This window comes from Mastigoproctus giganteus, chromosome 2 (assembly GCF_048544385.1).
Source record: "Mastigoproctus giganteus isolate SK-2022 chromosome 2, ASM4854438v1, whole genome shotgun sequence".
NCBI classification, from domain to species: Eukaryota; Metazoa; Arthropoda; class Arachnida; order Uropygi; family Thelyphonidae; genus Mastigoproctus; species Mastigoproctus giganteus.
The window spans coordinates 71,508,308-71,523,044 of NC_143576.1; the positions used below are offsets into that span (position 1 = coordinate 71,508,308).

General features: G+C 36.2%; 1 protein-coding gene across 1 annotated transcript in view; it reads left to right on the plus strand.

Moving 5' to 3' along the window:
* The window catches only part of LOC150089335 (uncharacterized), a 122,036-nt gene extending 109,627 nt beyond the window's left edge, over positions 1-12,409 (plus strand). Inside the window, exon 3 of the mRNA XM_090368508.1 lies at positions 11,859-12,409. Within this exon, the coding sequence (XP_090224634.1) occupies positions 11,859-11,989 (131 nt within the window). The 3' untranslated portion in view covers positions 11,990-12,409. The remainder of the gene's footprint in view (positions 1-11,858) is intronic.
* The last annotated feature ends 2,328 nt before the right edge of the window (positions 12,410-14,737 follow it).

Genomic DNA, 14,737 nt, shown 5'->3' on the forward strand with positions numbered 1-14,737 from the left:
GGAAAAGGAATTAGAAAATGTGAATTGGAATATCATTGGTTTGGCTGAAACAAGAAGAAGAAATGAATCACTTATAAGTTTATCAAGTGGAAATCTGCTGTACACCAATGGAAACAGTGAAAGGAGTGAAGGTGGAGTTGGGTTTCTGGTCCATAAAGATTTTAAAAACAACATTTTGGAATTCAAAAGTACATCACCAAGAGTGTCAAGACTAATACTCAAGATTTCTAAGAGATACAAGCTAAAGATTATAATGATTTATGCACCAACATCGAGCCATGATGATGAAGAGGTTGAAGAAATGTACACCGAAATTGAGAGTCTTCTAGATGAGGAGAAAACCCACTACACTATTATTATGGGGGACTTCAATGCTAAGGTTGGAAAAAGACAAAACAGCACAGAAAGGGGAACTATAGGAAATTTTGGAATTGGTGAAAGAAATGAAAGAGGTGAAAGACTTGTGGAATTTGCAGAATCTCAAGGACTGTCAGTAATGAACACTTTTTTCAAGAAACGGGTGAACAGAAAGTGGACATGGAAGAGTCCAAATGGATTAACTACTAATGAAATCGACTTCATCCTCACTAACAGAAGATATATTGTGAATGATGTTACCGTCCTGAATAAGGTAAATGTTGGAAGTGATCACAGAATGGTAAGATGTACACTTGATATAGATGTAGGAAAGGAAAGGAAAAAACTGACTCGAGTAAATAATACAAAGGTCTTTGAGATAACAGAAGAGGAGAAAAAGCAGTATGTACTGGAACTTAAGAACAAGTATGAGCTTCTGCAGACTGCTGAGGACCAAGATATCGACGAGGAATATTACAACTTTTTGAAAGTGATAAAGCCCAAGAAACCTATAGGGAAAAAGAAATCCAAAGAAGAAAAAATTAGTCAAGAAACACTTGTCATGATGAACCGAAGACGACAAATGAAAAGCAAGAAAAACACTGACAGGGAGAAAATTGAGTATACTGAGTTATGCAAAGCCATTAGAAAGAGACTCAGAGAGGACATAAGAAGATTTAACACAAGAAAAGTAGAACAAGCATTAAGGGAAAACAAAGGATTTAAATCAGCAGCCATGAGCAGTAATACAGAAAGACAAATGATACTGAAACTGAAGAATAGCGATGGTGTACTTATAAACAGCAGAGAAGGCATAATTCAAATAGCAGAAGACTACTATAGAGAATTATACAAGGAGCAGGGGAATGATGCCAGCAGTGGGGAAGATGGATTGCAAAGTAGCAACACATACGACATACCCAATATTCTTCCTGATGAGGTAGAACATGCATTGAAGAAAATGAAGAATCAGAAAGCCCCGGGGGAAGATGAAGTTACTGTAGAGTTGTTAAAATTGGGAGGAAGAGACATAACACAAAAACTGGCAAGGCTCTTCACAAAGTGCATTAGAAAAGGTGTGACGCCTAAGCAGTGGAATAATGCAATCATAGTTTTGCTGCATAAGAAAGGAGATAAATCAGAAATTGGAAATTATAGACCAATTAGCTTGTTATCCCACATCTACAAGTTGTTCACAAGGGTCATTACTAACAGATTAGAAAGAATACTTGATGAGAATCAACCGAAAGAGCAAGCTGGCTTTAGGACAGGATTCTCAACTATGGATCACCTTCACGTAATATCACAGCTAATGGAGAAAGCAAATGAATATAAAACACCATTATGCCTGGCATTTGTGGATTATGAAAAGGCATTTGACTCCATACAGCATAAGGCAATGTTTCGGGCACTGGAAAGACAAGGCATTGATACCCCATATATTATGATTTTGAAGAAAATATACGAGAGTGCTACCTCCTTTATTAGACTAGACAAAGACAGTAGGAAATTTAAAATTGAGAAAGGAGTTCGACAAGGAGACAATATCTCCGAAGCTGTTTACTGCTGCCCTTGAGGAAGCTTTCAGAAGATTAGACTGGTCGCAGAAAGGAGTCAATGTGAACGGAGAGTACCTAAACCATTTACGATTTGCAGACGACATTGTGGTCATAAGCCATGATCCCAAAGAATTAGAGGAAAATCTTAATCAGTTATGCACAGCTAGTAAGGATTTTGGACTAAAGATGAATATGGCTAAAACAAAAGTAATGATGAACAAGTATGCCACAGAAAGGGAAATAATGATTGAAGGAGCAGTAATTGAAAAGGTGGAGTCATATACTTATCTGGGACAAGTTATTAGCTGTAATAATGATAAATGGCTGGAAGTCAAGAGAAGAATAAATTTTGGATGGATAGCATTCAGGAAATATAGTCACATACTGAAGAGCAATATCCCAGTTTGTCTGAAACGTAAAATAATGAACCAATGTATACTCCCCACCATGACTTATGGAAGTGAAACTTGGGCACTCACCAAAAGAATGGAAGAGAAGCTGAGAACTACACAGCGAAGAATGGAACGAATCATATTGGGAATCAGACTGTTAGATAAGAAGAGAAACACATGGATTAGGCAACAAACTCAAGTAAAGGACATTCTTATCAAAACTAAAGAACTAAAATGGTCTTGGGCAGGACACATAGCTCGAAGACATGATGACAGATGGACTAAGAAAATAACAGAATGGTACCCAAGAGGAGCTAGAAGAAAACCTGGAAGACAAAGGCGGAGATGGATAGATGAAATTCATGAGTTTGTGGGTAGTAAATGGATGTCCAGTGCTCAAAACAGAAGGAACTGGAAAGTTGCTGGAGAGGCCTTCATCCTGCAGTGGATTGAAAATGGCTGATGATGATGATGCTAATGCGACTAAAAAAAAAAAAAAAAAAAACATAACAATAACAACTTGGGCTTTCCTTTCTGGTTTCCTTCATTTGCTTACTCCTGACTCTGCTTCAGATAAATTTCCAGAACTCTTGGCTGCTTAGGTCTGACATCCTTGATCTCCTGGACTTCCTGCTCTGAATACAAAACTCCTCCTTTACTACGGATCACTCAGATATATCTTTCTCCAAGAGGTCGTTACCTTTCCTGGTTCACTTAACCGTCTTTCATAACACATTTTCTTATCATACTTGAACTTCCCTTTACGTGCTACTCTTAACTATTTTTCCCCTTACTGCCTAGGGCTCTTATTGTTGTTATTTGGTTTGTTTTTAGGAGCATTAGCAACTACGGCTCCGGGGATATGCGGTGGTCATTACCTGACCTTTCCGCATCTTCCGTATTTGGTGGTCACGGGCTCGAACCCTTACTGTCTAGGGCCCTTTTTGCACTCCTACATTTCTGCACTACCCGACTTACTTTTCTCACTCTGTTTCCAAGATCACTCTTTTAGTCACTTCTGTCTTCTCTTCACACTGACGACCCCAAACTTTTTCTCCATCGTTTGAACCTCCTCCCATTAATCTCTCTTAATCTCTTTACTTATGCCTCTCCACCAAGCCCACGAATTGTCCTAACTTTCCCTCTTTTCTATTTGTTAAAATTTACCATTACCCTTTTGCCCCGTGTGGAAACCAAGCCTTGTTCCCGTAATTATCTTTTCTAGTTTTCAGAGCACCACAAACATTTCATGTCTACTGTCGTCTCCCAGGATAGCCATTTTCGTGTTTTCACATTTGCAAAATGTTGTCAACTTACCAATAAGTCACCACAGTGATCTGGACTTTCCTGACCCAAACGCTAGCCCATCGGGACTTATGTCCCGATGCTGCATAGATCAAACGCATTTCACTGTCCCATTGTTCTTTTCTGGTAACCCTTTCCCGCCTGTTCACTAATGACCACTCCTTCCCTAGTACTGGCGGCTGCCTTTGTTTACTATCAGTCCACCCCTTTTCCCATGCATTTATATGTTACCTTCTCTTCCATTTGAGTGCTATTCAGTTTACACATCTACAATCGCTTATTTCTAAATCCAGTATTCTTGCGATATATGCAACTCTTTAATGTCAAAAATTTTCCTTTCCATATCAAGGATTTATCATGTCAAAGAATAATTTATTCCCAACTCACAAAAGAAAAGAAAATCTTCCCAAAAACTAACCCTCCATATTTGTAAGATTCACATCTTACAGTGGTGTACTGTCTGTAAACTGCACGTATTTCACGATTGGTTTATCTATTTCAATGGACGAAAAATCCAAGTTGCCGGGTGGAACATGCAGTCCTTGCCTAAGACTGACTAATTAGGCCAAGGTGCGAAAATCCATAAAAATTCCTTCCATCTAAACTGAGTTCGAAATTTGGCTTTTTCCATTTCGGCATGGAAGGATAGAGATCTCAATCATTGTGTTACTGCCAACCAGAATTTGACTAGTCTTTTCTACAACTTAAAAGTAAAGTATCTGTTTGGCTAGGTACGGTTTTAGCAGGATGAAGCGCTGCCCAATTTGCAATTGGCATATCGTGTTTTAAAATAAGAGGATCAATCGAAACTGTAGAACTTGAATAAACGATTATTAAACGATATCGGGATAATTAGGCTCTTATTTAGCAGACCAGGTGTCCCGAGCTCACTTCGTGTGATACCTTCCTACAAAATATGTTAACGAATATGATTCAAAACAACGGTACCGTCAAACTGATAAGATGTTCTGTAAAAATGGCCCTTGTACCATAGCTGTTTCATATCTGGCAGAACACGGCACCAGATTATCCTATACCACGAAGATTATAGTTTCCAAACGGTAGTATGTCGAATATCCTTGTTTCTATCTGCAATAAAATGCTAATATCCATAATAATACTTAAATCTGTAAATTACTTTTACATCATCTTAAATTCATTTTATTTAAATGTTAACATATGTTTCAATTCACTATGGTTAACAAGACATCTGACATTCACTGAACATACAATGTCAATTAATACGCGTATTATATACTGTCAAATTATAAATCAATACGGCGTTCAAGCGCAGTTTCTACAAGACATGTTTGCAGAAGTGTCCGTGCGAACCTGATGAGATGTAATCATCATGTAAGTCGCCACTTAAGAGGAAACGGTATAACGAAGCCACGTGTTACTTAAGTCCACCTATATTATGGTAACAGCCCTCACGGTGAATGTAATCACCGTCCTCCCCAGTGCCAACCTTTTTATTTTATTTTATTTTTTTGTATAATTTTACAATAAGAGCAATTTTAAATAACACAATGCATAAATGGTATATTTATAACCTTCAAAATATTCAACGTGCCACCATCATACATAACTTGTACTACGAAAAGTTATCAAAAGTGGTCAAACGAGGATATGGAATCAGCAGTTTCGGCAGTCTTAAATAGCATAAGAATTCGAAAAGCAAATTCGATATAAAATGTTCCCAGTGGCACCCATTGCCGTCATATAAACTGAATGATTATAGAAATAAATTAAATGGAGGTAAAAATTTAAAAAAATAATAATAATGAAACAGAAAATTACCAGAGAGAAAAAGGTAAAGCATAAAATAATTCATCAGTTGCAGAATCTTAGAGACCTACCGATTGAAAAAGCAACAACACCAGCTTATCTGCTTTCTGCGCTTAATGTTCGATCAGTATCCCAGCTTGCCCAGTGGATTCCTGCATGCTGTAAAAATCATTGTTTCATGAGTATTCTATTGGATCACAGAAAAACTTAAATTCATTATGTGCACAGTACAGTGAAAATATAGCTGTGATAAATTCCATCGACGGGTGGAGGATGAAATAAATGAAGACGAACATACTTTAAAACTTGTTACAATGATTAATATTAAATGCCTGAAATTGTTTGGAGCAACAGAACAAATATATATAGTTGATATATAAATTAATAATAAATTTCCGTAATAAATATTTCTAAATATTTTTTTCCCTAAAATGATCCAATTCTTTTTAGAGTAAGTGTGAAAGTCACAAACTGTCACGTATGTATATAGTACAAAAAACGTACAATACTAATCTCTTTCCCATGTCAGCCGTGCATACTATCTGCGAGTATTCTCCATCATAAATGCCAGGATTTTTTGCTATTAAATATTGCCCCAAACGTTTTACAACTTGTAACACGTTCGTAAATGAATAGATTGGATCAACGTCTTCTAGAAAGGCACAGTAAAAAAAAAATCATCATAATATAAGTCAGACCATTGCCACTTCCCCTATCTTTGATACTCCTTGCATTGAGGAGACCAAAATTGTAATCTATTCTGAATTCCTTAGAATATTCTAGAGAAGTTTAACATAGATGATAGAAGTTGCAGTTCAACTTATCACAAAATGGTGATCTATGTGGCATCTTTTTCGGCTGCTAACAGAGTCAAAACTCTCAGGTCAAGGGTCAGGTAATAACAGAAGTTTTGGCTAGAAACAATTGCCCAGACTAATGACAGAATTACAAACTGTAGAGTACAAGCGACTGACAATAAACAGGCAGAAATATGACTACAAAGAATCACGTACATACAATCCTGGAATAAGTTGCATGAATCCCGTGGACGAACTTTGTTGCAAAGGTTCTCTGAAAGTTATCAAGCTACAGCCAATAATACCACAAAATTATACTCAATATCAAGAACTCCATTCATCGCGTATCAGCGGACAACTCAACCAATGACAGCAGAAACTTCCCCAACAGCCAGAAACATGCATGATATATTATTATACAGTATTGTGAAGGGACCGTTGTTCATGGGAGGTCAAGCGTAAGAGTGCCATAATGCACCTCGCAATTGAGTGGGCCGTTGTTCAAGTCACGTGACTGCTAAATACAATAATTTCAATCATTGCCGAAACGATTAACTATAAACGTTTCCGCCCTAGTGGAGCGTAAACAAGAACTTCTTTTTCTATTATTATATCAGCCTAATACTAAGAAACGGAGGATTTAGAAACAATTTTAAGTTATCCATCGGCATTATCAATTAATTGTTAGTCTAGATCACAAATGGAAAGAGAATTCAATGACTTTTAAACAAACTTTCCCTACAAGTTACCGTTGACTTCAAAGAGGTTCAAGCATTTTAAGAATTTCGTCTCTGAGTGAAACTGGAATTAGGCCAGAAGCATTACAGGAAAAAAAAAAAAAAAAAAAAAAACTAATCCGGAACTACTGCAGTTTCGTGGAGGCCGGATTATCGGACTTTTATACATAACGTTGCTGCCCAGCCTGCTAGAAACCCGAATTTCCGGATTTCTAATGTATTATTAGTATACCTAAAATGAATTTTGCTTTAAGCAGATGGTAAACAAAATCATGACATCAGTTTTCAAATGTCTTTGGTTAGAGGTGTGCCAAGAGTTCATCAAAGCAACCAGCAGCGAACCTAAAAATTAAGGCCCTATGTCCAAAATGGGGCTTTCTTGTTCCGTACTGAATTCCAAGCCAGTAGTTTATGTTAGGATAGAGTACAATGACGAAGAAATTGTCAGGAGCTTCAGACAATTTCATTCATCGTTATCACATAAAAAAAATAATAATAAAATAAAATAATAAATATACAGGTAAACCTCTATATATGCGATTAATTCGTGCAGCGAGTTGACCGCTGCGGTTGTATATCTCGAAACCGCATATATCGAAGTTAAAAACCAATGGGAAAAATTCAAATTCATCCATGATGTTTTGGAACATTCGTCAGTTTTAACTGTGTACATAGATAGAAATATAAAGAATAATGAAAAGCAAGTAAACTAAAAAAACGTTTATTTAAGAAATGAGCTACAAAATGAGTGATAAATGGATATGCTACTTTCTAGATATTTTTCAAGCATCGTTTGAATAGTTGTAGCCTTCTTTTTCTCTTCATAAAATTTACGATAGCAGCTAATTCCATTTTATAGGGTTCGGCGAATTGGCATGCTTCTCTCCACATTCGGCTATAAATCCATAATTTGTTGTTTAACAGTTTACAAATTTCGAAACATATGCTCGATTTCCTGTAATTAAATTTCCTCAGAGACACATTCCTTTGCTTCAGCCGTAATTCATTCTTTCTCGTCGTAGGCACACTGTTGTCAGCGAGGGGCTCTGAATAATCCAGGCATTCTTTGACATTAGGGGAAATAACATCTTCAAATTCAAGATCCTTTCCAATGATGCCAATTTCTTCAATAACAGCGTCAACTTTTCGGGCTTTTTTTTTTTTTTTTGTGTTGTTAAAATTTTTTTGTTTCATAATCGGCTGCACTATTCAAAATTTTAGAGGGTATATACTGTACAGACGAATGAAATTAATGTTTGTGACCGTATTAACGGAAACTCGCACTGACCGAAAACGCATATATCGAGGTTTACCTGTATATATAATAATGGGACACCATCTGCCACCATGAGCGCCCTTCGATAAAAAAATAAGATATAATATCCAAATTGTACTTTATTTTATTTCCACAAATTCTTCACCGATACTCTTAACTCCGCGGATCCTGAGGGCTGGGTCGAAATTCGCCACCGTCGCCGGCCGATATATCCGCCGCTGAAAGCTGCTGTTGTTGTTGTTTGGTTTTTAGGAGCATTAGCAACTAAGGCCATATTGCTCCGGGGATATGCGGTGGTCATATCCTGACCTTTCCGCATCCTCCGTATTTGGTGGTCACGGGCTCGAACAGCTGAAAGCTGCGTATTAACAAGTGGTAAATCTCCCGCTTGAAAAGAATTTTTCGGATATACTTTCTATGGTCACTGGATTTCATGCGAAAAACACCAGCAGTTTGTTAACTGCTAAGTACTGGATAAACTCGAAATCCAATGATGATTTTCTTTTTTCGCAAATTCATGTTTAAATGATGATTCCAAGTAATAAAAAGATGTTCTTTTGGGGAATCTTTCTTCATCTGCTATTTTGCTCGCATTATGGCAATTTCTATGGTATTTCATTTAATACGTTTTTTTTAGTATTATCCCGGGAATCAATTTTCATGTTTTAAGGATTAAAAAACCCAGAAAAACTCAGGGAGGAGGAACTACTCCTTTCACTTGAGATCAGTTAACTTCAGTCCCGAATGAAGCGGTCTCCAGTGTCTGAAGGAAAAAAAAAAAAAAAAAAAAAAAAAAAACCGTTAGACAAGCAAATCGCCTGCTATTTGTTAGACAATTCAATTTGATGCGAGTATCAACTTTGGCGTTATGCTTTTTGTTGCGTTGAACTTTGGCATTAAATTACAGGAATTATTTTTATTGGAAGATATGATTTCCATAAAAACTCTGTAGTTTTCATTGATTAAGTTTTCAACTATTGAGAGTTCAATAATTATTTACGTAATTTAATATTAAGATTTTTTTTTTAATCTTAATTCTCTGATGAGAAAATCTTGCTTCAAAATCAAATGTTTTGGAACAATTATAGGCTTTGCGATGTTCTCCTTTTAATAAATAAATAAATATTCATTTATTGCAAATACAGCAAGCCCATCAGGTAATAATACAAAGGAAATAACATAAAATAATCAAATATATGTACATAGCAGATTTCATACAGACATTAACAATGACTAGGAATTATAGTTATGAGTTAAAAAAGAATTTGCAGAACAGGACATTTGGCTTTCAGTTGCAATTACTAGGTTGGATTATTTTTCTGCATTTTATAGGAGATCTGACTCCTGTAGGCTTCAGAGTTGAATAACCTGTTGCAATCAATATTGTGATGATTTATGAGGTGAAGGGGAACATTCTGTCCATTTGTTTGAGCCTGGAGAGGTTGGATTTGAATCGCTGGTTTCTTGAATTTTCCCTGATGGGGGCAGCTATTATATTGGCTAAGTTTGGTGCGTCGCATGCAGAAGTGATTAACTTTGCAAGAAACATGACTCCAGACTCGCTGATCATCTGTTGCAGAGGCTTTGTTTTTAGATTTTCATAAAGCTGTTGCCTGGATATTGTATGGGGAAAACGAAGCTTACTATTGAGCCATCTAGTTTATCACTCGATTGCATTCAAAGGTACAAAAAAATAGGAAATTTCTTGATGTGATGTTAAGATTTTAGAATATTTTTGTCAACTACATCATGGAAAATTATACGGAATTGTAGAACAGATTTATTTAGAGTCGTATTCGTAAATTTGATTATAATTAAGTTGCTTATATAAAGATTGACTTTATTTTCTTTACAGAAAGTTGGTTGCGCTACTATATTTACCTACTTGCCGAAGTGCATAAGTAAATATTGAAAATTGCAACCCAGGAACGATCGCCTACTCCAATATTCAAATTAGTCCAATTAGCTTCGATTATTTCAGCAATGTTATTTGAATTGGTTGTACTTATTTCGTTTTCTACGAAGAATCTATATTATAACATATAAGGAATTATGATATATAGAGTGCATATCGCAATAGTCCTGATTTTTTTCCCATTATTCTATGTCGAACAGGCGTTTAAGTTGTGTGGAGGCTAAGATTGAAAGAAGTTTTGGACGAATTTGCTGATAAGTCGTTGACGAATTAATTAATTAGTAATAGCCACGGTATTGGAGTGGACGTACAATGAACCATAATTCAGAAATTATTTTATTTTTTAACTGTTACCGATATTTGAAAAGCTTAAATTTAAATAAACTTAAACTTAATTTTTAAAAAAAATTAACAATATTCTCCACCGAAATTGCAGGTTCCATTTGGGAAACAAAATATTTGAGTTTAGTTTTTAGTTAATGCTTATTTTGTAAATTAGTTAAATGGGGAGATGATTTACTGGGTGTCTTTCTATTTTTGTTTTATGTATTCTAAGGATGAAAGATAATTTGCATGATATTTAACCTTGACGGTCGCCTAGAGAATAAACGAAAATTTATATTTAATTACATCACCTGAACTGATGCTGTTGATATTCGCAGTTCATGATTAACTGGTTGATCAAACGCGTTGAAAATCAGTTGCAATCAAAATTGTAGACGGGGATGGGAGGGGGAATCAGTATCTGCTTCTTTCATAAGCATTTGTGGAAGATATTATCCTTAGGTTTATTTTAATTATATAAAATAATTCTTTTTCTTGTGAAAAAGAATTTAATCTTCGTTTGAAAGCACTGCCTTTTAAGTGAAATGCATGTCACTGCCCACTTTTTGGTACTTGCTGATGGTTCGTCGGTGGGATAGTAGGCATCATGACTGCTACCTGACAACAAATTGAAGAGAAATATCCACACTGAGATGCTTTCTTAGATTAAGCTTCTAATTCTTCCATAATTGTAGTTAACTGCTCCAAGTATATCTGCCTTTTTGTGATATTCTTTCGAATTATTTCTCTAATTAGAAGCAACCTTGTTTGCTTATCAAATTGAGCCATTTATACCACGGATATATGCTTTCTCCAAGGTGTTTTATTCATGATATTTTGCACCTTTTAAACCATCTTAGAATTTCCTTATTTTTGATCCTCTGTTGCTTTTAAAACACAAAAAAAATGCTCATTCCTTTCACACTAATACACGACTGAATGCAGAAAATCAAGCACAGTATTTTTATTGAAGTCTTAAATCAATATTGTATAAATTAGTTTTTGCTGTTAATATATTTGTTTAATGTAGTACTTAATAGAAAAATCCGTCTAATCTCTTACAACAACTCTCTTTCTTAATGTATATTTGTTACATGAATATTTATCGCAAAATCAATTGTCATTATCATCATTTTGAAGTTCTGCATGTACTATATCTGAATGAGCCATTAACCTATAATGAATGTGAAGTTGTTAAACGAGGAAATATATTACTCTAACCGAATCGATCAAACGGTGCATTGAACCTGTTTGTTATGTCCTACCTCCTCACATTCTCTTGCGATCAAAAGTGCTTTGTCTATTACAAAAAGTAATTATGTAAATATGCATCACCTTAACTCTTTAGACGTAATATAACTATATAATACAATATTTGTCGTACTAATCCCCTTTTCTGTATTAACAGATGGTGTCCGGAAACGAGAGTACACTGCTGGTCAACTGCTGAGCATGTTGAAGCAACTTGCCAAATCAAGGCGCAATAGGCAAATTCGGATCGCTAACAAAGGAATACGATTCGGAATCAGCCGGAAATAATCGTCTTGTACGGAAATGACTCTGCGGTCAAACCCGCCTGCTCCCGATACTTGTTTCTTAAGCAAGGAAAAAGGATAACATCGATTGCCAGGTCAATAGCAGCGATGACGTGAGTTTGCTCTATCGGAAGTACTCCTCCCGGCAGCGAAGATTTATGTTTCCTCCATCCTCTCCGCTGTAACAATTTCGCTACAATTTCGTATTGCTTCGCTGCGAGCAGCAACTTCACGATCATTATCTTATTTATTTTGCCTCGTAATTTATTATTCTAAGTAGGTATTATTTTCTCTGGAACCGTGAAGAATTAATGTACGCCATTCATGCGACCACTTATTAAACGTATTATGTTTCTTCTGGTGGTGACCCAGCTTGTAAATGTCTTTAATCCACTGCCATGTATAAAAATACACTTTGGTTTGTTTTATTACTCTTTATTTAATTGATTTAAGTAATTAAAATGTCTTCGCATTTGTATGGAGTATGCGCGGAACAGAACCTGTAATTGTGAACTAAAGCGCAAGACAGCATCATTGATATTTTTATTGGTTATTGCATATAATTGAAATTAATAAATTAAATATGCTATATATACTATATACATAATATATATAGCATTATATATGAATTGTTTTAATTTGTTGGCGACTGAGGTCCCGAAATAGTTGTTTCAAAGATGAAATTTAGAACATGTTAAAAAAATAATAAAAAAGTGAAGTAATAAAAACGGCTCGTTTCGGGCAGGCCGAAGGCTGAACGCCTCTTTTTTTTTACCGCCTCAATTGACAGCACGGAAGGAGGCGACTCGTTGCTAGGCACTGCGGGAAAACCCCAGCTTTTTAAATCTAAATATACAGTAATGGAGCTATATGAAATTTTGTGAAGAACAATGCAACGCAATGAATATTTTTATTAACAGGTCCCGCATATAGATACTCATCCTCTATTTCCAATAATCAAAAAAAAATAATAATTGCTTTATTTAATACAACTATTAAACAGAGCCATCCAGGCCCAATCATAGCCTAAGGCCTTTGGTTCATGGGAAAACAACTATTTCCAATAATAATTTCAATAATAAACGAATAAAAACACGACATAGTTTTCAACTTTGAAGTTTAACCACGGGCGGAACTGTGCGTTAAACAGTTCCACATTTTGCCAGTGGTTGAGTCAATGCCTGGTCGGTGGTTTGCCAATACGCATTGTTAGAGGTGACAAAACGAGTCAAAGGAACCTGCGGAGCGTTTTATTTTTAAATAAAATTTCAAGATTATCCAAGTTTGTTAATGGTTAGTGTCCAGTTCATGTTTGTAGTATTTTTAACTTGATTATTATATGTCTACATGTCTTATAATCAAGGCAATTTAATGTAACTTTAAGAAACAGCACCCCCATACATCAGTCACGAGCCGCCACTGCATGGAAGGAGGACGAAACGTTCTTAAAATAATAACCACCACACGTTTAGTACAGCGACACAGTCCTGCTCATAAACGTCGTCACCACTGGGTAAAAAAATAAATATTAACAATTACACCCGATCTACAGTAATGTTCAGATAGTCCATAGGCCTTATCAAACCCTAGGCAAACAAAACGCACTACAACCATGAACCAACCACTGGACTGTTCTGTCCGTGGTTCTTTGTACATGGCAGGTGACATTTTTTTTGTCACTATGTGCCATTAACTCCGTATGGAAAAGCAGTGCGACTACCAATAATACTGCTAGTCCCTCTTTCCTGTGTGCAGACGTTCTGGTGGGATATATATTTGTGAGAATCTGCTGATGTGCGCCAAGTATAGCGCATATTCAACCCACTGTGTTCCGGAAATAGATACCAACAGAGCCGCACTATATTGCAAATTGAGTTTCACTCTTCTGTTGGCTTGACTCATCTGTCAATTCTTCTTTCGTAGCGTAGAATGATTTTCAGTTCTCCACTGCACTGAATTTTTTTTTTTTTTTTTTTTTTTTTGCGAATCGACTGGTTTGGTTATGGTGAGCCAATGAGGTATCGAGCCGATTTGTATGTTGTTCAGGCTGAAAATACCCATTCCTTCCCTCGGCTGAAGGAGTAGGATATGCTTCTAATGACACTGACAGAGTACACACCACGTGTCACAAGCGGTATACATTGTCACACTGTTTCATGTCTGTTCGCGTAATAATAATAAGGCTCGTACTGAAGAGAAATTTGAACAGGTCCAATAAGAAAGCGCTCGCCATTTATTAGGAAAAAAAATTTGTTACAATATTTGTCGCTATATGTCGCTGTGGCAATACAAATCACTTGAACAGCGTTACAATTGTTCAATGTGTCTTCCATTTTGGTCAACAACAGTTTCCATTCGAAGAACATTTTCTATAGCAGAACGTAACATGTCAACTGGAACAGCCAGCACATAACATTAATGCTGTCCTTCAGATCTGCCAGAGTTCGACATCCTTCCCGATAAAGTAAGCAAACCCTTAGCCATAATTATGAGAGCTTCCTTGGACTCAGGGGAGGTACCCATAGACTGGAAATGTGCAAATGTGACCCCAATTCACAAAGGAGGATCAAAGGCTGACACAAGTAATTATAGACCTGTGAGCTTAACTTCTGTTCCAGGAAAATTAATGGAGGCACTGGTTAAAGAAGTACTGCAGGATCATTTAGACAAGACTTCAGTTATAGCTCAGACACAGCATGGTTTTGTTAAGGGGAAGTCTTGCCTGACCAACTTGATTGGATACTATGATGCA